Source organism: Natrix helvetica, assembly GCF_964273705.1.
Source record: "Natrix helvetica genome assembly, chromosome: 2".
In the NCBI taxonomy this organism is placed as follows: domain Eukaryota; kingdom Metazoa; phylum Chordata; class Lepidosauria; order Squamata; family Natricidae; genus Natrix; species Natrix helvetica.
Window position 1 is genome coordinate 292,761,469 of NC_138552.1, and position 21,432 is coordinate 292,782,900.

At 44.2% G+C, this 21,432-nt stretch overlaps 1 protein-coding gene across 1 annotated transcript in view; it reads right to left on the reverse strand.

Annotated features, from left to right (window-relative positions):
* The window catches only part of BCAS3 (BCAS3 microtubule associated cell migration factor), a 630,880-nt gene that overhangs the window by 395,536 nt on the left and 213,912 nt on the right, over positions 1-21,432 (reverse strand). Inside the window, exon 14 of the mRNA XM_081943945.1 lies at positions 10,860-10,993. Within this exon, the coding sequence (XP_081800071.1) occupies positions 10,860-10,993 (134 nt within the window). The remainder of the gene's footprint in view (positions 1-10,859; positions 10,994-21,432) is intronic.

Genomic DNA, 21,432 nt, shown 5'->3' on the forward strand with positions numbered 1-21,432 from the left:
AGTTGAAGTCTGCCCCTCTTAAACCATGGTTAGGGTTAGGGTGTGGAGTTGTGTAGGGAAAGAAAAGGCCTAATGCACTCCACCTACCTTCTAGCACTAATGACGTTATTTGGTTGGGTCATGAAATGTCTGCAAGAAACCCACCAAGATCAGAGAGTACTGGAGACCCCAAGATTCTATGTAATTTGAAAAACTACTTTTTGCTAAAGGAGAACTATTGACTCACTGTAACCTGCTAGCTTTGAAAAGAAAGAAGGACTGGTGAGTTTGGGATGTGTATATTTGTATACTTGTGTGTGAGAGAGAGGGGGGGGTGGAAGAAAGGAGAGGGATACAGAAGAGTAAATGCATTAATTATTTAGGTCAATAGAATAATGTAATTGGTAGGGGCCTTGGAGGTCATCTAGTCTTACATCTTGCCTGAGCAGGAGATCCTATACCATTTCAGACGAGTGTCCAGACTCTTCTTAAAGACTTCCAGTGTTGGGGCATTCACAACTTCTGGAGGCAACTTCTGTCCCACTGATTAATTGTTCTAACTGTCAGGAAATTTCTCCTCAGTTCTAAGTTGCTTCTCTCCTTGATTAGTTTCCACCCATTGCTTCTTGTTCTACCCTCAGGTGCCTTGGAGAATAGCTTGACTCCCTCTTCTTTGTGGCAACTCCTGAGATATTGGAAGACTGCTATCATGTCTCCCCTCGTCCTTCTTTCTCTTAAGCTAAACATACCCAGTTCCTGCAACCGTTCTTCATATGTTTCAGCCTCCAGTCCCCTAATCCTCTTTGTTGCTCTTCTCTGCACTCTTTCCAGAGTCTCCACATCTTTTTTCCATTGTGGTGACCAAAACTGAATGCAGCATTCCAAGTGCGGTCTCACTAAGGCTTTGTAAAACGGCGCTAATCCTAATTTTTGAGTAGAAATGGAAATTAAACTAACATCCGTCTTTGAAGGGCTAAGAATTACAGGCTGTGGAACGTGAAAAATCCAGGGGCGATAACTAAGGGGTTGCAGACTGAACACCCACCCTAAAAAAAAAAAAAAACCCTCCGACAACAAAGAGCAATTTACGCAAGCAGTTTTCGGGAACTCCAGACATTGTTTTTCTCACTGCTGAAATATAGGCACCTCTGTAACATGCAAGAGCTAAAAACACACCCGTGCAATTACGGCAATGTTCAAAATGATAGGGTAGCCTTGGCAACGCCAACTACCCAATTTGGCCTTGCTCTCTGTCGGCTTCGGGATGTCAGGGGGATGTAAAACCCAGGCAATGCCTTGTGCCCAGGGGTGCCAACCTAGCTGGGTTATTTTTATTTTATTTTTTAAGAGCAGCTCAGACATTTTTGCAATCCGTCGTTTGTCTTTGTTACGGTTATAAAGTTTGCTTTCTGCTCCAGAGTCTGAGCCAGCTTAAAATTGCAGATATTTAAATAAATTAGAACCAAGCCAAACCCACCCTGTAACTTTTGTTAACCCAGCCCAATAAATCTCCCTTCCCCTTGTTGGGTTTTTTTTCATCGTCCCTTCGGACAAGCGTTGCCTTGGTCTTGTTCGGAGGCAACCTCAATTGCCTTCTTTCGCCCCAAGTGACTTTACAATGATTATTCACTCAATGTTCCTGATTGGCCAAGATTAACCATGCGACTTGACCAGCATCACAAAAAGAAAGCTGCGGTAGCCAAGCCAAACACTAACAATAAACAGGGTTGTTGTTTTTTTTAAGGTGACTTGTTCATATACAGGGTCAAACCCAAATCTCAACGGCTGTCCTTGGTGCCCTCTGAGCTTGGTTGTTTCCTTGCAGATGTTTTATGACCCAACAAGGTAACGTCATCAGGGTTACAAGGGAGTGGGGGTTGGCTCTCTTTTTATAGATTAGTGGCTTACGCCGTCATTTCACCAGCAACCAACACCCAGAGAAGTAGAGATTAACAAGTATTGTAACCACGTCAACTATCAAGAAGTAAATGCATCCCAATCAAGAAACTATCTACTCAGATAACCAAGCTAACACCCAAGAGGCAACTGGACATTCTTGTTTTTTTTTTCTTTGAAGAATTTCACTTCTCATCCAAGAAGATTCTTCAGCTCTGACTGGATGGCGGGTGTTGTAGACAACTGGTAATTTGCATCCTTTTAGAGCAGTGGTTCTCAACCTTCCCAATGCCGCGACCCTTTAATACAGTTCCTCGTGTTGTGGTGACCCCCCAACCATAGAGGAGTGGGGTCTCGGTTCCTAAGACCATTAAAAATATGTGTTTTCCGATGGTCTTAGGCGACCCCTGTGTAAGGGTCGTTCGATCCCCAAAGGGGTCCCGACCCACAGGTTGAGAACCCCTGTTTTAGAGGGTCATTGAGGCGACTTGGAAGTTTATCTCTGTCCTCTGGGTCATCTGATTATATTAACCTCCAGATGTCTTTAATGACTCTCTAAAAGGATGCAAATGACCAGCTGTCTGCAAGGAATATAAATCCTTCCATTCCCCACCATCCAGTCAGAGCTGAAGAAGCTTCAGGTGGCCTCAATGACTCTCTAAAAAGGATGCAAATGACCAGCTGTCTGCAAGGAATATAAATCCTCCCATTCCCCATCATCCAGTCAGAGCTGAAGAAGCTTCAGGTGGCCTCAATGACTCTCTAAAAAGGATGCAAATGACCAGCTGTCTGCAAGGAATATAAATCCTCCCATTCCCCACCATCCAGTCAGAGCTGAAGAAGCTTCAGGTGGCCTCAATGACTCTCTAAAAGGATGCAAATGACCAGCTGTCTGCAAGGAATATAAATCCTCCCGTTCCCCATCATCCAGTCAGAGCTGAAGAAGCTTCAGGTGGCCTCAATGACTCTCTAAAAAGGATGCAAATGACCAGCTGTCTGCAAGGAATATAAATCCTCCCATTCCCCACCATCCAGTCAGAGCTGAAGAAGCTTCAAGTGGCCTCAATGACTCTCTAAAAAGGATGCAAATGACCAGCTGTCTGCAAGGAATATAAATCCTCCCATTCCCCACCATCCAGTCAGAGCTGAAGAAGCTTCAGGTGGCCTCAATGACTCTCTAAAAAGGATGCAAATGACCAGCTGTCTGCAAGGAATATAAATCCTTCCATTCCCCACCATCCAGTCAGAGCTGAAGAAGCTTCAGGTGGCCTCAATGACTCTCTAAAAAGGATGCAAATGACCAGCTGTCTGCAAGGAATATAAATCCTCCCATTCCCCACCATCCAGTCAGAGCTGAAGAAGCTTCAGGTGGCCTCAATGACTCTCTAAAAAGGATGCAAATGACCAGCTGTCTGCAAGGAATATAAATCCTCCCATTCCCCACCATCCAGTCAGAGCTGAAGAAGCTTCAAGTGGCCTCAATGACTCTCTAAAAAGGATGCAAATGACCAGCTGTCTGCAAGGAATATAAATCCTCCCATTCCCCACCATCCAGTCAGAGCTGAAGAAGCTTCAGGTGGCCTCAATGACTCTCTAAAAAGGATGCAAATGACCAGCTGTCTGCAAGGAATATAAATCCTTCCATTCCCCACCATCCAGTCAGAGCTGAAGAAGCTTCAAGTGGCCTCAATGACTCTCTAAAAAGGATGCAAATGACCAGCTGTCTGCAAGGAATATAAATCCTCCCATTCCCCACCATCCAGTCAGAGCTGAAGAAGCTTCAAGTGGCCTCAATGACTCTCTAAAAAGGATGCAAATGACCAGCTGTCTGCAAGGAGGATAAATCCTCCCATTCCCCACCATCCAGTCAGAGCTGAAGAAGCTTCAAGTGGCCTCAATGACTCTCTAAAAAGGATGCAAATGACCAGCTGTCTGCAAGGAGTATAAATCCTCCCATTCCCCACCATCCAGTCAGAGCTGAAGAAGCTTCAAGTGGCCTCAATGACTCTCTAAAAAGGATGCAAATGACCAGCTGTCTGCAAGGAATATAAATCCTCCCATTCCCCACCATCCAGTCAGAGCTGAAGAAGCTTCAGGTGGCCTCAATGACTCTCTAAAAAGGATGCAAATGACCAGCTGTCTGCAAGGAATATAAATCCTTCCATTCCCCACCATCCAGTCAGAGCTGAAGAAGCTTCAAGTGGCCTCAATGACTCTCTAAAAAGGATGCAAATGACCAGCTGTCTGCAAGGAATATAAATCCTCCCATTCCCCACCATCCAGTCAGAGCTGAAGAAGCTTCAAGTGGCCTCAATGACTCTCTAAAAAGGATGCAAATGACCAGCTGTCTGCAAGGAGGATAAATCCTCCCATTCCCCACCATCCAGTCAGAGCTGAAGAAGCTTCAAGTGGCCTCAATGACTCTCTAAAAAGGATGCAAATGACCAGCTGTCTGCAAGGAGGATAAATCCTTCCATTCCCCACCATCCAGTCAGAGCTGAAGAAGCTTCAAGTGGCCTCAATGACTCTCTAAAAAGGATGCAAATGACCAGCTGTCTGCAAGGAATATAAATCCTTCCATTCCCTACCATCCAGTCAGAGCTGAAGAAGCTTCAAGTGGCCTCAATGACTCTCTAAAAAGGATGCAAATGACCAGCTGTCTGCAAGGAATATAAATCCTTCCATTCCCTACCATCCAGTTAAGAGTTGAAGAAGCTCCTTGGACAAGAAGTGAAACGTCTTCAAAAGAAAAAACCAGAAAGTCCAATTGCCTCCAGAAAAAGCACCTTTGGGACAACTGTGGCTTGGATGAGTGAGAATCTCGACGGACTTTTAGCTACACAATTTGGGATGAACAGGCTTTGAATGGCGTGGGAGTAGGAATGGATTTCCAGAGGAAAAATTGTAGACTACAGGAACCATTAGCGCTACTCAGGTGTCCCTAAGGACACGGATAAACCTCCAAGGGGCCTCAACAACCCTCTAAAACAGGGGTTCCCAACTGGGGTTGCTCGCAGCCCCCGGGGTTGTGAGACGATAGTCCAGGGGGTGCGAAAATGTGGGTTTAGAAGTTTCAAAATTATAGTGTATATGCATAATTACATACGTATAATTATTTACTTTTGTAAGGGGTGCGAGAATATATCAGAAGTGTTCTAGGGGTACGGAGTATAGAAAAGGTTGGGAATCCCTGCTCTAGATGGACGCAAATGACCAGCTGTCTGCAAGGAGTATAAATCCCTCAATTCCTCACAATCTGGTCAGAGCTGAAGAAGCTTCCTGGATGAGAAGCGAAACGTCTTCAAAAGAAAAAAACAGGAAGTCCAGTTGCCTTTTGAAAAAGCATCTTTGGGACTCCAAGTGGCCTCAGCGACTCTCTAAAAGGATGCAAATGACCAGCTGTCTGCATGGAGTATACATCCTTCCATTCCTCACTATCCGGTCAGAGCTGAAGAAGCTTCTTGGATGAGAAGCAAAACGTCTTCAAAAGAAAAACCAGACAGTCCAGTTGCCTCTTGAAAGAAAGCACCTTTGGGACATCCACAACCTGGATGACCTCAAATCTCCATAGACAAACAACTTAACAGGAAATATCAGCCTAGTCAAGGCACCACCAAGATCACTCCCACTAACACTGACAGGACTGATGATGTTACCTAGTTGGGTAATGAAACATCTGCAAGAAATCAACCAAGCACGGATGCCACAGTTCAACTCTGAGCTACAAATATTCTCTTCCATTGGCATTTTCAAATGCCAGTTTACCCAAAGTCCAACAGCTAATATACATTCTTTCTATGTAGGGAGGCAATATGTATGTTGAATACTGATTCTGCGTGATATACATAAATTATCTGCCTTCTCCTTGGATTTTGTACCTCACTTCAGAGCTTTAAAAAAACCCTTATCGTTCTGTTTTTGTTTTTTGCTTCCTTTTGTTTTGACTGAGGGGGTTCTCACTGTTGACTTGTATTGCCCTTGTTTCCTTGGTTTTTTTTGTAACTTTAAAGGATTATATTTACTTGGACTTCAGGAAGGCATTTGATAAAGTAGACCATAACCTACTATTAGTTGAAGTAAGAAAATGTGGGTTGGACAGTATCACCACCAGATGGATTCGTAACTGGCTGACCAACCGCACTCAACGTGTAGTTCTCAATGGAACTGCATCTACATGGAGGGAAGTATGCAGTGGAGTACCCCAAGGCTCTGTTTTGGGCCCAGTACTCTTACAATACAATACAATAGTAGAGTTGGAAGGGACCTTGGAGGTCTTCTAGTCCAACCCCCTGCCTAGGCAGGAAACCCTATACCGTTTCAGACAAATAGCTATCCAACATCTTCTTAAAGACTTCCAGTGTTGGGGCATTCACAACTTCTGGAGGCAAGCTGTTCCACTGATTACTTGTTCTCACTGTCAGGAAATTTCTCCTCAGTTCTAAGTTGCTTCTCTCCTTGATTAGTTTCCACCCATTGCTTCTTGTTCTACCCTCAGGTGCTTTGGAGAATAGTTTGACTCCCTCTTCTTTGGGGCAGCCCCTGAGATATTGGAAGACTGCTATCATGTCTCCCCTAGTCCTTCTTTCTCTTAAGCTAAACATACCCAGTTCCTGCAACCGTTCTTCATATGTTTTAGTCTCCAGTCCCCTAATCATCTTTGTTGCTCTTCTCTGCACTCTTTCTAGAGTCTCCACATCTTTTTTACATCGTGGTGACCAGAACTGAATGCAGTATTCCAAGTGTGGCCTTACCAAGGCATTATAAAGTGGTATTAACAGTTCACATGATCTTGATTCTATCCCTCTGTTGATGCAGCCTAGAACTGTGTTGGCTTTTTTGGCAGCTGCTGCACACTGCTGGCTCATATTTAAATGGTTGTCCACTAGGACTCCAAGATCCCTTTCACAGTTACTACTACTGAGTAAGGTATCACCTATACTGTACCTGTGCATTCCGTTTTTGTTGCCTAAATGTAGAACCTTACTCTTTTCACCATTGAATTTCATTTTATTAGATAGTGCCCAATGTTCAAGTTTGTCAAGATCCTTCTGTATCTTAAGCCTATCTTCTGGAGTGTTGGCTATTCCTGCCAGCTTGGTATCATCTGCAAATTTGATGAGTTCCCCATTTATTCCCTCATCCAAATCATTGATGAAGATGTTGAAGAGTACTGGGCCTAAAACAGAGCTTTGGGGTACTCCACTGCATACTTCCCTCCATGTAGATGCAGTTCCATTGAGAACTACACGTTGAGTGCGGTTGGTCAGCCAGTTACCAATCCATCTGGTGGTGATGCTGTCTAACCCACATTCTTCTACTTTATCTAGTAGTAGGTTATGATCTACCTTATCAAAAGCCTTACTGAAGTCCAAGTAAACTATATCAACGGCATTCCTCTGGTCCACTAATTTTGTCACATTATCAAAGAATGCAATAAGATTAGTCTGGCATGATCTGTTTTTGACAAATCCATGTTGGCTTTTGGCTATTACTTTGTTTGCTTCTAGGTGTTCGCAAATTCGTTGCTTGATTATTTTTTCCAGAATCTTTCCTGGTATTGAGGTTAGGCTGATAGGTCTGTAGTTTCCTGGATCTAATTTTTTCCCTTTTTTGAAGATGGGAACCACATCAGCTCTTTTCCAGTCCTCTGGTAGTTCCCCGGTGTTCCAGGATCTCTTCAACATCTTCATCAATGATTTGGATGAGGGAATAAATGGGGAACTCATCAAATTTGCAGATGACACCAAGCTGGCAGGAATAGCCAACACTCCAGAAGATAGGCTTAAGATACAGAAGGATCTTGACAAACTTGAACATTGGGCACTATCTAATAATTGAATTTCATTTTAAGAGTCAGGTTCTACATTTAGGCAAGAAAAACAAAATGCACAGGTACAGTATAGGTGGTACCTTGCTCAACAGTAGCAACTGTCAGAGGGATCTTGGAGTCCTAGTGGACAACCATTTAAATATGAGCCAGCCGTGTGCAGCAGCTGCCAAAAAAGCCAACACAGTTCTATAGGCTGCATCAACAGAGGGAGAGAATCAAGATCACGTGAAGGGTTAATACCACTTTATAAGGCCTTGGTAAGGCGACACTTGGAATACGGCATTCAGTTTTGTTCGCCACAATGTAAAAAAGTTGTTGAGACTCTTGAACAGGGGGTTGGGCTGGATGACCTACAAGATCCCTTCTAAATGTATTCTATTCTATTCTATTCCTATTCCTATTCTACTGTACAGCATCCTACCCTTCTCCTGTCCTGTCCTGTCCTGTCCTATCTTATCCTATCCAGTGGTGAAATTCAAATATTTTTACTACCGGTTCTGTGGGTGTGGCTTGGTGGGGGTGGCAGGGGAAGGATACTGCAAAATCTCCATTCCCACCCCACTCTGAGGCCAGCCAGAGGGAGTATTTGCCGGTTCTCCGAACTACTCAAAATTTCCCCTACTGGTTCTCCACAACCTGTCAGAACCTGCTGAATTTCACCCCTGATCCTATCCTATCCTATCGGAGGATTGTCTTGATCAGCAGCTTCTAAAAACCAAGAAGAAATAAAAATCTTATATAATAAATCATGAAATCCTTTCAACCCCACCAAGTGGGTATTTTAGGACTGAATTCTGAACCAAAAGACTCTTCTGTACAGCTTTAAGTTATTACCAACCTCCTTCCAGCTGGTCAAACATGGTGCTGCCCACAGGTTAGGGAAGTTAAAATTCCAACCCACGGAAAGAACGTGAGAAGGCTGAGGAGACCCTAAGCTGGTGTGTAGCCGAGAGGAAAGGATTAGTGCACTTCGGAAGGGCAATGTTCAGAAATGAAATTAACACGCCCCCAGTGTGGCTTCACTCCCAGAGAGGTTTGTACAGATTGCAATGTATGACAGCAGCCCTAGGGGAGACAGCAGTCGTCCAGTATCTCAAGGGCTGCCCCAAAGAAGAAGGAGTCAAGCTACTCTCCAAAGCACCTGAGGGTAGAACAAGAAGCAATGGGTGGAAACTAATCAAGGAGAGAAGCAACTTAGCACTAAGGAGAAATTTCCTGACAATTAGAACAATTAATCAGTGGAAAGACTTGCCTCCAGAAGTTGTGAATGCCCCAACACTGGGAGTCTTTAAGAAGATGCTGGATAGCCATTTGTCTAACATGGTATAGGGCCTCCTGCTTGAGCAGGGGGTTGAACTAGAAGACCTCCAAGGTCCCTTCTAATTGTGTCATTCCTTCCATGTTTCTCCTCCAAATATTTAATCTCTGCTTACTTTTGTACCGCCAACAATATTGCATTGTACAAGGTATGTATGCTATTAAGGGTCTTAAGTAATCTTTGACTTATGACCACAGTTGGGACCAGAATGTCCATCGCGAAGCAAGGCAGTTGTTAAAGTGAGTTGGGTCTGATTTTATAGCCTTTTGGGCCACATTTGTTAAGCGAATCGTTGCTATTGTTAGGTGATTCACGTGTTTATGAAGCAAATTCAGCTTCTCCCGTTGACTTTGCTTGTCAAAAGCCGGCTGGGAAAGATGCCAATGGAGATCACGTGTTTGTGGGATGTTGCAAGCATCACAAATACAAGCCAGTTGGCAAGCACCCGAATTATGATCGTGCGACTGTGGAGACTTATATACTGCTTCACAGTGCTTTACAGTCCTCTTTAAGCAGTTCTGAGAGTCAGCATACGGCCCCCAACATTTTACTGATCTCGGAAAGGAAGGAAGGCTGAGTCAACCTTGAGCAGGTCAGGATGGAACTCCTGACAGTGGGCAGAGTTAATCTGCAGTAGCACTTAGACTTATACACTGCTTCACAGGGCTTTTGCAGCCCTCTCTAAGCAGTTTGCAGAGTCAGCATATTGCCCCCAACAATCTGGGTCCTCATTTTACACACCTCGGAAGGATGGAAGGCTGAGTCAACCTTGAATCAGTCAGGATCGAACTCCTGACGATGGGCAGAGTTTCCCTGCAATAATATTTAGACTTGTGTACCATTTCACTGTGCTTTACAGGCCTCTCTAAGCAGTTTACGGTGTTAGCCTATTGCCCCCAATAATCTGGGTCCTCATTTTACCAGCCTGGGAAGGATGGAAGGCTGAGACAACCTTGACCTGGTCAGGATCGAACTCCTGGCAGTGGGCAATAGCAATAAGACCTACTGTGGTTCCCTGAAAATAATACAGGCCAAGTGCTTATTTAGGGGGTCTTATATTCTTTTGACCCCTGAAATAAGCACTTGGCCTTATTTTCGGGGAGGTCTCATTATTTTTGAGGTGCAGGAGATGGAGAGTGTGGTCACCTTATGACTGATGTTGTGTTGCAATATTTTCAGGGAGGGCTTATTTTAGGGCATGCATGCGCTCAAAAGCCCAATTGGGCTTCTTATCTGGGGAGGTCTTATTTTCAGGGAAACAGGGTATATACCACTTCTCAGTGTTTTACCGCCCTCTCTTAGAAGTTTACAGAACCAGCCTCTTGCCCCCAACAATCTGGCTCCTCATTTTACCGACCTCGGAAAGGATGGAAGTCTGAGTCGACCTTGAGCCTGGTGAGAGTCGAACTGCCAAACTGCAGGCAGCCGGCAGCCAGCAAAAGTAGCCTGCAGTACCAAATTTTTACCATTGCGCCACCGTGGCTCTTAACATTTAGCAAACTGTTGGCTCCTTGATTTAAAATTGAACGCAGCCGCCTTTTATCCTCTCGTTTAAAACAAAACCAAAAAAAAGGAAGGAAGGAAGGAAGGAAGGAAGGAAGGAAGGAAGGAAGGAAGAAAGAAAGAAAGAAAGAAAGAAAGAAAGAAAGAAAGAAAACCACATGCAGATGAATCTTTTTACAGAAATGTATGAACCCTTCCTAAGTGGCCTTCCTCTGACTCGACTGCAAGACCAGCAGTTTTGACCGACACCCACGATGAATCGCCCTGCCAAGTTGAGAAAGGAGCCTCCCGCTTCACCCCCCAGCCCCCCCCCAGCCCCCTTCAGCAACTTACTTTAGCTTCGGTCTCCCCGCGGTGCAGCGTGTACAAATGATGGACGGCGCTTTGAGAGGACGACCAAGGGTGGGTGAGGATTTGGAAAATGTGGAAATCGTGGCCCAGGGTGTCTGCTGTGACCAGGAGCATGCCTGAAGGGGAGGAAAAAGAAAGAGAGAAAGGTGGACACGTGAGAGAGAGGAAGCACGTGGCGGGCTGTGCTGTTGGGGAGTGGGGCTCCCTGGTTCGGTTGCATCGGTTCCTCTCCGAAGTCTGACAAAACAGAAACAGAACTCTTACTTTTACATCGTTGGCAGAAGGATTTTTTTTTTTTAAATTTTATAATACGGCATAAAAAAGTTATTTTGCTGCCATTGTTCATATGAGAGGTAGGCCTCCGCTTATGGGCAAAATTTCTGTGGCTAAGTTGTTAAGTAAGTTTTGCCTCACTTTATGACCTTTCTTGCTACAGTTGTTAGGCAAATCACAGCAGTTAGTAACATGGTTGTGAATAGAATAGAATAGAATAGAGCAGAACAGAACAGTTGGAAGGGACCTTGGAGGTCTTCTAGTCCAACCCCCTGCCTAGGCAGGAAACCCTATACCGTTTCAGACAAATGGCTATCCAACATCTTCTTAAAGACTTCCAGTGTTGGGGCATTCACAACTTCTGGAGGCAAACTGATTAATTGTTCTAACTGTCAGGAAATTTCTCCTAAGTTCTAAGTTGCTTCTCTCCTTGATTAGTTTCTACCCATTGCTTCTTGTTCTGCCCTCAGGTGCCTTGGAGAATAGCTTGATTCCCTCTTCTTTGTGGCAACCCCTGAGATATTGGAAGACTGCTATCATGTCTCCCCTGGTCCTTCTTTCTCTTAAGCTAAACATACCCAGTTCCTGCAACCGTTCTTCATATGTTTTAGCCTCCAGTCCCCTAATCATCTTTGTTGCTCTTCTCTGCACTCTTTCTAGATTCTTTTTCCTCCCCCATCTGTCTTCCCCACTGACTTTGCTTGTCAGAAGGTCGCAAAAGGGAATTGCATTACCCCCGGACACTGCAATGGTCATAAATACGTACCAATTGCCAAGCGTTCGATCATGTGACTATGGGGATGCTGCAGTGGCTATGAGTGTAAAAGTCCTAAGTCACTTTTTTCAGCGCTCTTGTAATCAAACGGTGACTAAAAAAAGGGCTTTGTGTGAAGGTTGTATAATATCCTTAGGAGAACTTTCCCCAGCATGTAATAATGGAGGGAATAACCAAGAAACTGTCTTTGTTTGCAAATAGCGAAGTGCCTATTGCTATTATCTACTGCAACTTGCTCAAAGCAGAAGTTGTTCCCTTCATCTCATTTATGATGTATATTTACTCAGAAGTTAAGAGCCATTACGTTAAATGAGCTTCTCTCCAGTAAGAGAATGTAAGGGGGTGGGGGGGTGGGGGCTAATAAAGCTGATTTAAAGCTTGCAGGCCTAACTTCTTTTGTGAAGGGAATGAAGTGGGAGTAGAAGAGAAGAAATAGCACATCCATTAGACATTTTATAAAATGGGAAAGCTTCAAACACAGAAAGCTTTGTAGATGATTTATTGGCCGGAGTCCTGTACAGCGCCATGCTGCAGCCAAGAATGACTCTTTTTTTAAAAAATAAAATAAAATAAAACATTCACTGCTTGGAAGCACATCTCCAGGCTACCTGAGCAACGACAGCTGGATGTCTTCAGATGAACTTTGGACTACAGGTCCCATAAGCTCCAGTCAAAATAGCCACAGCCGTGGAAGCCGAGGGTTACTGCAAATTTACTTTTGAAGTAAATCCAAGAACTTTCCTCCACCATGATAGGGAAGTTAGTAAGAGGAACATTGCACAGCAGTGCCTGCTAGGGAAGTTTGGATATTTCTTGCTATTTATTTAAGAGAATAACAGAGTTGGAAGGACCTTGGAGGTCTTTTACTCCAAGCCGCTGCTCAGGCGGGAAACTGTGTACCCTTTCAGACAAATGATTGTCCCATCCCTTCTTCCCTCCTGTGTTTGAGCAACCACAACTTGTAGAGAAAAATTGTTCCACTAGTTAATTGTTCTCACTGTCAGGACGTTTCTCCTTAGTTCTAAGTTCTCTTTGGTTAGTTGTTTCCATCCATTGCTTCTTGTTCTACCCTCAGGTGTGTTGGAGAATAGCTTGACTCCCTCTTCTTTGTGGCAACCCCTGAGATATTGGAAGACTGCTATCATGTCTCCCCTAGTCCTTCTTTCTATTAAACTAGACATACTCAGTTCCTGCAACCGTTCTTCATATGTTTTAGTCTCCAGTCCCCTCATCCTCTTTGTTGCTCTTCTCTGCACTCTTTCTAGAGTCTCTGCATCTTTTTTACATCGTGGCGACCAGAACTGAATGCAGTATTCCAAGTGTGGCCTTACCAAGGCCTTATAAAGTGGTATTAACCCTTCACGTGCTCTTGATTCTATCCTTCTATTGATAATTCATATGCCACCCCTCTCACTTATAAGGTGACTCTGTCAGGCTCACAGACACTAAACAGATAAATAGAAAAACAATTAAGGTTTTAAAAGCCAGTTTGATCTAATGGTTAAGGCAGCAGCCTAGAAACCGGGAGACTGTGAGTTCTAGTCCTATCTTAGTCATCCAACCCAGTTGGGTGACTTTGAGCCAGCCCTTTTACAAAGCCTTCGTACTGCCATACTTGGACTGCTGCATCCAGTTCTGGTGGCTATGATATAAAAAAGATTCTGCAACTCTGGAAGGAGTGCAGAGAAGAGCAGGAATTGGGGATATCTAGTTTGATGAAAAGAAGGACTAGGGGTGACATGATAGCAGCGCTCCAATATTTGAGGGGCTCCTACAAAGACAAGGGGGTCAAGCTCTTCTCCAAAGCACCTGAAGGCAGGACGAGAAGCAATGGGTGGAAACTAACCAAGGAGAGAAGAAACCTAGAATGAAGGAGAAATTTCCTGAAAGTAGAACAATAAACCAGTGGAACAGAAGTTGCCTCCCGAATTTGTGGGTGCTCCATCCCTAGAGGCTTTCAAAATGAAACTGGACCCTCTGAAATAGTATCAAGCAGGGGGTCGGGCTAGAAGACCTCCAAGGTCCCTTCCAATTCTATTATTCTATGTTCTATATAGTCTATGTCTATTACCTGCCCTCTGTAACCCACGGCAAAATTCACCAATGATTCTCCTACAAAGTGCAGGTTTTCCATGACGGATCAGGCAATGAAGGAAGGGCAGGCTTGAAGTAGACACCTTGTAAATAGTCGACAGTCGAGGATTTTATGCATTGAGCTAACCCGGGAATAATTCTCACATAGAACCCACACACCGGTGCAGCCAGTTAATGAAGTATGTTCCTTCATTACTGCCAAGGGGGTTTGGTGAATCTGCCAAGACGTGCTGCTTCTTTTTACTTGTTGGTAAACCACAGGAAGTTTGTCCGGGCATTACTTTCCATTTGCAAAGTGCCTCACGCTGAGTTTGGCAGGCGGCTTAGGACTGCACCCTCTCCAGGGCTGCCATGCTGGAATGCCACCCACCAGGAAGGCATTTGAGTTCTGCCGTATGTATGTATGTATGTATGTATGTATGTATGTGTGTGTGTGTGTTACAACCCCTGGTATGCCCAAATATGGGAGGAAGCTCACTACTCCCTCTTTCTGTCCTTCGGCTCATTACAGAAAACCATCCAAGCAGAAAACCATATTTTTATTTTTAATGTTGCCTTTTTATATTTGTGTTGTATTTGTGCTGATAAATAAATAAAGGGAGACTAGTATAGATCTATTTCAAGCTATTTAGCTCTCATCAGCTAGCCATACCCTTACTGGGATTTGAACCTGGGCTGTATTACATATTAGGCAGGAGTCTTAGTCACTAAGCCACAGGCTCTCCTCCTTATCAGCTGAGCCAGGGAAATAGGTATGTATTTGTGTTACAACCCCTGGTATGCCCAAATATATACATACCTATTTCCCTAGCACAAATACATACCTATTTCCCTGGCTCAGCTGATAAGGAGGAGAGCCTGTGGCTTATTGGCAAAGACTCCTACCTAATATGTAATACAGCCCAGGTTCAAATCCCAGTAAGGGTATGGCTAGCTGATGAGAGCTAAATAGCTTGAAATAGATCTATACTAGTCTCCCTTTATTTATTTATCAGCACAAATACAACACACACACACACACACACACATATGTGTGTGTGTGTGTGTGTGTGTGTGTGTTTGTTTTCGTAGATTTTCACGGGTGTAGGTATGCTGGTTTTGTTGTATTTGGGTCTTTTCCCGTGTAAGGTTGAGATTGTCTTTGCAACGTTTCGGCAGGATCTCACCTGCCATCTTCAAGCATGGGCTCAAAAACTCCCAGAATTCCATGCTGGCTGGGGAATTCTGGGAGTTGAAGTCCACAAGTCTTAAAGTTCCCAAGTTTGGACACCCCTGGTGTATATAGTTAATGGTGAAATAAGACTTATGTTGAACAGGACAAACTCAAGACTTAGAATAAGACTTAGAATAACTTTGTTGTCACTTTGAACGTACGCTAATCGGCATATATTAAAATGACATTTATAGATTGAATTTGAACGATTGCTGGAACTGGGCATGTCTAGTTTAATGAAAAGAAATAGGGGTGACATGATAGCAGTCTTCCAGTATCTCAGGGGTTGCCCCAAAGGAGAGGGAGTCAAGCTATTCTCCAAGGCACCTGAGGGTAGTACAAGAAGCAATGGGTGGAAACTAATCAAGGAGAGAAGCAACTTAGAACTGAGGAGAAATTTCCTGACAGTGAGAACAATTAATCAACGGAACAGCTTTTTCTCCAGAAGTTGTGAATCCTCCAACACTGAAAGATTTTAAGATGATGTTGGATAACCATTTGTCTGAAGTGGTATAGGAGGTTGGACTAGAAGATCTCCAAGGTCCCTTCCAATTCTGTTATTCTATTCTAATCTGAGACAGTTGAGAAGCAAGAAATGGGGTCTTTTAATAAAACCACCAGATCGGTCCATATCAATCCTCTTTCCTAGGCAACAAAATGGGATTATAGCTTATCCATAGAAATTCAGAGAAACGGGCAGGCTGTCAATCACATGCAGCTGAACATTTAGAACAGCTGAAGTTGAAGTCCAACATGCTCTTGGGCGCACGGAAGCAAATTATATCTGGCGTGCTCTCATTCTAATTCAGAAAAAAAAAATACCTATAAACCTGGTTCATTTCCTTTTTGGGAAATACACAGTAAATAACATATACCCGAGCAATTAAAGATATTTACTAAGAAAATGTATAGGTCCGTGATGGCAAACCAATGGCATGTGTGCCACAGGTGGCAAGCGGAGCCATATTTCCTGGCACACCAGCCGTCAGCTCCCCCAGCGCGGGGGCCAGCTAATTTTCAGCCTTCTGGAGGACTGGGGGAGGCCATTTTCGCCCTCCCCAGATTTCAGGAAAGCCTCCAGAGCCTGCGGTGTTGGTGGTCATATGCGCATACACAAGTGGGTGGGGAGGATTGAATTGGTGTGGGCACGCATGCACGCACAATAGAGTGCACACAATTTTGGCACGCCGTAAGAAAAAAGTTCGCCGTCACAGGTATAGGTAGTCAGCTTGGAACCGCCCACATTAAAGGAGCAAGAATCTCTAAGATCCCAGGTGGTGATCCATTCAAGGAGGGCTAGAAGGAAAGAATAGATTTCTAAGGGGGAGGAAAGGCATTAATGCTCTGTATTTGGGGAAAAAAGAAAGCTGGACTTTAAGAGAAGGAATAGAAAGGACCTGCAAAAAATAATGCTGCCCCTAATTCCTCTCACCACAAAGCATGATCATAATTCAGATTTAAAACTCTTGTGCCAAAGGTGCTTTTTTTTCAAGAGGCAACTGGACTTTCTGATTTTTCCTTGAAGACATTTAGCTTCTCATCAAAAGAAGCTTCTTTACCTCTGACTGGATGGTGGGGAATGGAAGGATTTATCCTCCTTGCAGACAGCTGGTCATTTGCATCCTTTTAGAGAGTCATTGAGGCACTTGAAGCTTCTTTACCTCTGACTGGATGGTGGGGAAAGGAAGGATTTATATTCCTTGCAGACAGCTGGTCATTTGCATCCTTTTAGAGAGTCATTGAGGCCACTTGAAGCTTCTTCAGCTCTGATTGGATGGTGAGGAACGGAAGGATTTATACTCCTTGCAGACAGCTGGTCATTTGCATCCTTTTAGAGAGTCATTGAGGCACTTGAAGCTTCTTTACCTCTGACTGGATGGTGGGGAATGGAAGGATTTATCCTCCTTGCAGACAGCTGGTCATTTGCATCCTTTTAGAGAGTCATTGAGGCACTTGAAGCTTCTTTACCTCTGACTGGATGGTGGGGAATGGAAGGATTTATCCTCCTTGCAGACAGCTGGTCATTTGCATCCTTTTAGAGAGTCATTGAGGCACTTGAAGCTTCTTTACTTCTGACTAGGTAGTGAGGAACGGAAGGATTTATCCTCCTTGCAGACAGCTGGTCATTTGCATCCTTTTAGAGAGTCATTGAGGCACTTGAAGCTTCTTTACCTCTGACTGGATGGTGGGGAATGGAAGGATTTATCCTCCTTGCAGACAGCTGGTCATTTGCATCCTTTTAGAGAGTCATTGAGGCACTTGAAGCTTCTTTACCTCTGACTGGATGGTGGGGAATGGAAGGATTTATCCTCCTTGCAGACAGCTGGTCATTTGCATCCTTTTAGAGAGTCATTGAGGCACTTGAAGCTTCTTTACCTCTGACTGGATGGTGGGGAATGGAAGGATTTATCCTCCTTGCAGACAGCTGGTCATTTGCATCCTTTTAGAGAGTCATTGAGGCACTTGAAGCTTCTTTACCTCTGACTGGATGGTGGGGAATGGAAGGATTTATCCTCCTTGCAGACAGCTGGTCATTTGCATCCTTTTAGAGAGTCATTGAGGCACTTGAAGCTTCTTTACCTCTGACTGGATGGTGGGGAATGGAAGGATTTATCCTCCTTGCAGACAGCTGGTCATTTGCATCCTTTTAGAGAGTCATTGAGGCACTTGAAGCTTCTTTACTTCTGACTAGGTAGTGAGGAACGGAAGGATTTATCCTCCTTGCAGACAGCTGGTCATTTGCATCCTTTTAGAGAGTCATTGAGGCACTTGAAGCTTCTTTACCTCTGACTGGATGGTGGGGAATGGAAGGATTTATCCTCCTTGCAGACAGCTGGTCATTTGCATCCTTTTAGAGAGTCATTGAGGCACTTGAAGCTTCTTTACCTCTGACTGGATGGTGGGGAATGGAAGGATTTATCCTCCTTGCAGACAGCTGGTCATTTGCATCCTTTTAGAGAGTCATTGAGGCACTTGAAGCTTCTTTACCTCTGACTGGATGGTGGGGAATGGAAGGATTTATCCTCCTTGCAGACAGCTGGTCATTTGCATCCTTTTAGAGAGTCGTTGAGGCCACTTGGAGTCTCAAAGATGCTTTTTCAAGAGGCAACTGGACTTCCTGTTTTTTTCTTTTGAAGACCTTTTGCTTCTCATCCAAGAAGCTTCTTCAGCTCTGACTGGATGCTGGGGAATGGAAGGATTTGTACTCCTTGCAGACAGCTGGTCATTTGCATCCTTTTAGAGAGTCGTTGAGGCCACTTGGAAGTTTATCTGTGTCCTTGGGGTCACCTGAGTGGGGCAAATGGGTGTGGAGCCTTCTTGGAACTGCTGAAAGGACTGTGTTGTAAACTGGAGATAGATGATGTGGTATCCCCCCACCCCGCCTCTGTTGAGAGAGGGCTGTTCAATTTTGACACAGATGGCCTCTTTGACCCGTCTTTCAAACCAGCGGTCCTCTATGTCCAAAATGTGGACTTTGCTGTCTTCAAAAGAGTGGCCTGTGTCTTTTAAATGCAGATGGACTGCTGAATTTAGTCCTGATGGGTTTGTTCTCCTTCAGCAGTCCATCTGAATTTAAAAGATACCATCCAGTCAGAGCTGAAGAAGCTTCTTGGATGAGAAGCGAAACTTCTTCAAAGAAATACCAGAAAGTCCAGCTGCCTCTTGAAAAAAGCACCTTTGGGGCAACCACGGCCTGGATGATGGAGAATCACCGTAGACATTTGAAACTCTTCTTTCCTATGCCCGATGTTTTCCTGGCCTCTTAACCTTAGCACTGGGAAAGGCTGTTCTGTGTGTTTTTCTTTGTTATGTCACCCAGCGTTAGTGTCAAATTGGACAGCCTGATAAATCTAAATGATTGATCGAAACAAAAAAACAAAAGGAAACTGTCATCGGTAGTAGAAACGCTAAAGGGGGCGGACCAATGTCTAACTCACGGGGGTTGAAGTTGGCGTTGAGGGCCACTACGAGGAAGAAACTGACAGGCAGGATCTAACTCAAGAGTGCTGACATTGAGGTACTAATGCAGTGGGGAAACTCAATTTTTCTTACTACCGGATCTGTGGGTGTGGCTTGGTGGGTGTGGCAGGGAAAGGATACTGCAAAATCTCCATTCCCACCCCACTCTGGAGCCAGCCAGAGGTGGCATTTGCCGGTTCTCCGAACTACTCAAACTTTCCACTACCGGTTCTCCGAACTACTCAAAATTTCCACCACCGGTTCTGCGAACTACTCAAACTTTCCACTACCAGTTCTCCGAACTACTCAAAATTTCCGCTGCCGGTTCTCTGAACTACTCAAAATTTCCGCTGCCGGTTCTCCGAACTACTCAAAATTTCAGCTACTGGATCTCCGAACTACTCAAAATTTCCACTACCGGTTCTCTGAACTACTCAAAATTTCAGCTACTGGATCTCCGAACTACTCAAAATTTCCACTACCGGTTCTCTGAACTACTCAAAATTTCCGCTACCGGTTCTCTGAACTACTCAAAATTTCCGCTGCCGGTTCTCTGAACTACTCAAAATTTCAGCTACCGGATCTCTGAACTACTCAAAATTTCCGCTACCGGTTCTCTGAACTACTCAAAATTTCCACTACCAGTTCTCCGAATTACTCAAAATTTCCACTACCGGTTCTCCGAACTACTCAAAATTTCAGCTACTGGATCTCCGAACTACTCAAAATTTCCACTACCGGTTCTCTGAACTACTCAAAATTTCCGCTACCGGTTCTCTGAACTACTCAAAATTTCCGCTACCGGTTCTCTGAACTACTCAAAATTTCCGCTGCCGGTTCTCCGAACTACTCAAAATTTCAGCTACCGGATCTCTGAACTACTCAAAATTTCCGCTACCGGTTCTCTGAACTACTCAAAATTTCCACTACCAGTTCTCCGAATTACTCAAAATTTCCACTACCGGTTCTCCGAACTACTCAAAATTTCCACTACCGGTTCTCTGAACTACTCAAAATTTCCGCTACCGGTTCTCTGAACTACTCAAAATTTCCACTACCGGTTCTCCGAACTACTCAAAATTTCCACTACCAGTTCTCCGAATTACTCAAAATTTCCACTACCGGTTCTCTGAACTACTCAAAATTTCCGCTACCGGTTCTCTGAACTACTCAAAATTTCCGCTACCGGTTCTCTGAACTACTCAAAATTTCCACTACCAGTTCTCCGAATTACTCAAAATTTCCACTACCGGTTCTCTGAACTACTCAAAATTTCCGCTACCGGTTCTCTGAACTACTCAAAATTTCCGCTGCTGGTTCTCTGAACTACTCAAAATTTCAGCTACTGGATCTCCGAACTACTCAAAGTTTCCACTACAGGTTCTCCGAACTACTCAAAATTTCCACTACCGGTTCTCTGAACTACTCAAAATTTCCGCTGCTGGTTCTCTGAACTACTCAAAATTTCAGCTACTGGATCTCCGAACTACTCAAAATTTCCACTACCGGTTCTCTGAACTACTCAAAATTTCCGCTGCTGGTTCTCTGAACTACTCAAAATTTCAGCTACTGGATCTCCGAACTACTCAAAATTTCCGCTACCGGTTCTCTGAACTACTCAAAATTTCCGCTACCGGTTCTCTGAACTACTCAAAATTTCCACTACCGGTTCTCTGAACTACTCAAAATTTCCACTACCGGTTCTCCGAACTACTCAAAATTTCCACTACCGGTTCTCCGAATTACTCAAAATTTCCACTACCGGTTCTCTGAACTACTCAAAATTTCCGCTACCGGTTCTCTGAACTACTCAAAATTTCCGCTACCGGTTCTCTGAACTACTCAAAATTTCCACTACCAGTTCTCCGAATTACTCAAAATTTCCTCTACCGGTTCTCTGAACTACTCAAAATTTCCGCTACCGGTTCTCTGAACTACTCAAAATTTCCGCTGCTGGTTCTCTGAACTACTCAAAATTTCAGCTACTGGATCTCCGAACTACTCAAAGTTTCCACTACAGGTTCTCCGAACTACTCAAAATTTCCACTACCGGTTCTCTGAACTACTCAAAATTTCCGCTGCTGGTTCTCTGAACTACTCAAAATTTCCGCTGCTGGTTCTCTGAACTACTCAAAATTTCAGCTACTGGATCTCCGAACTACTCAAAATTTCCGCTACCGGTTCTCTGAACTACTCAAAATTTCCGCTACCGGTTCTCTGAACTACTCAAAATTTCCGCT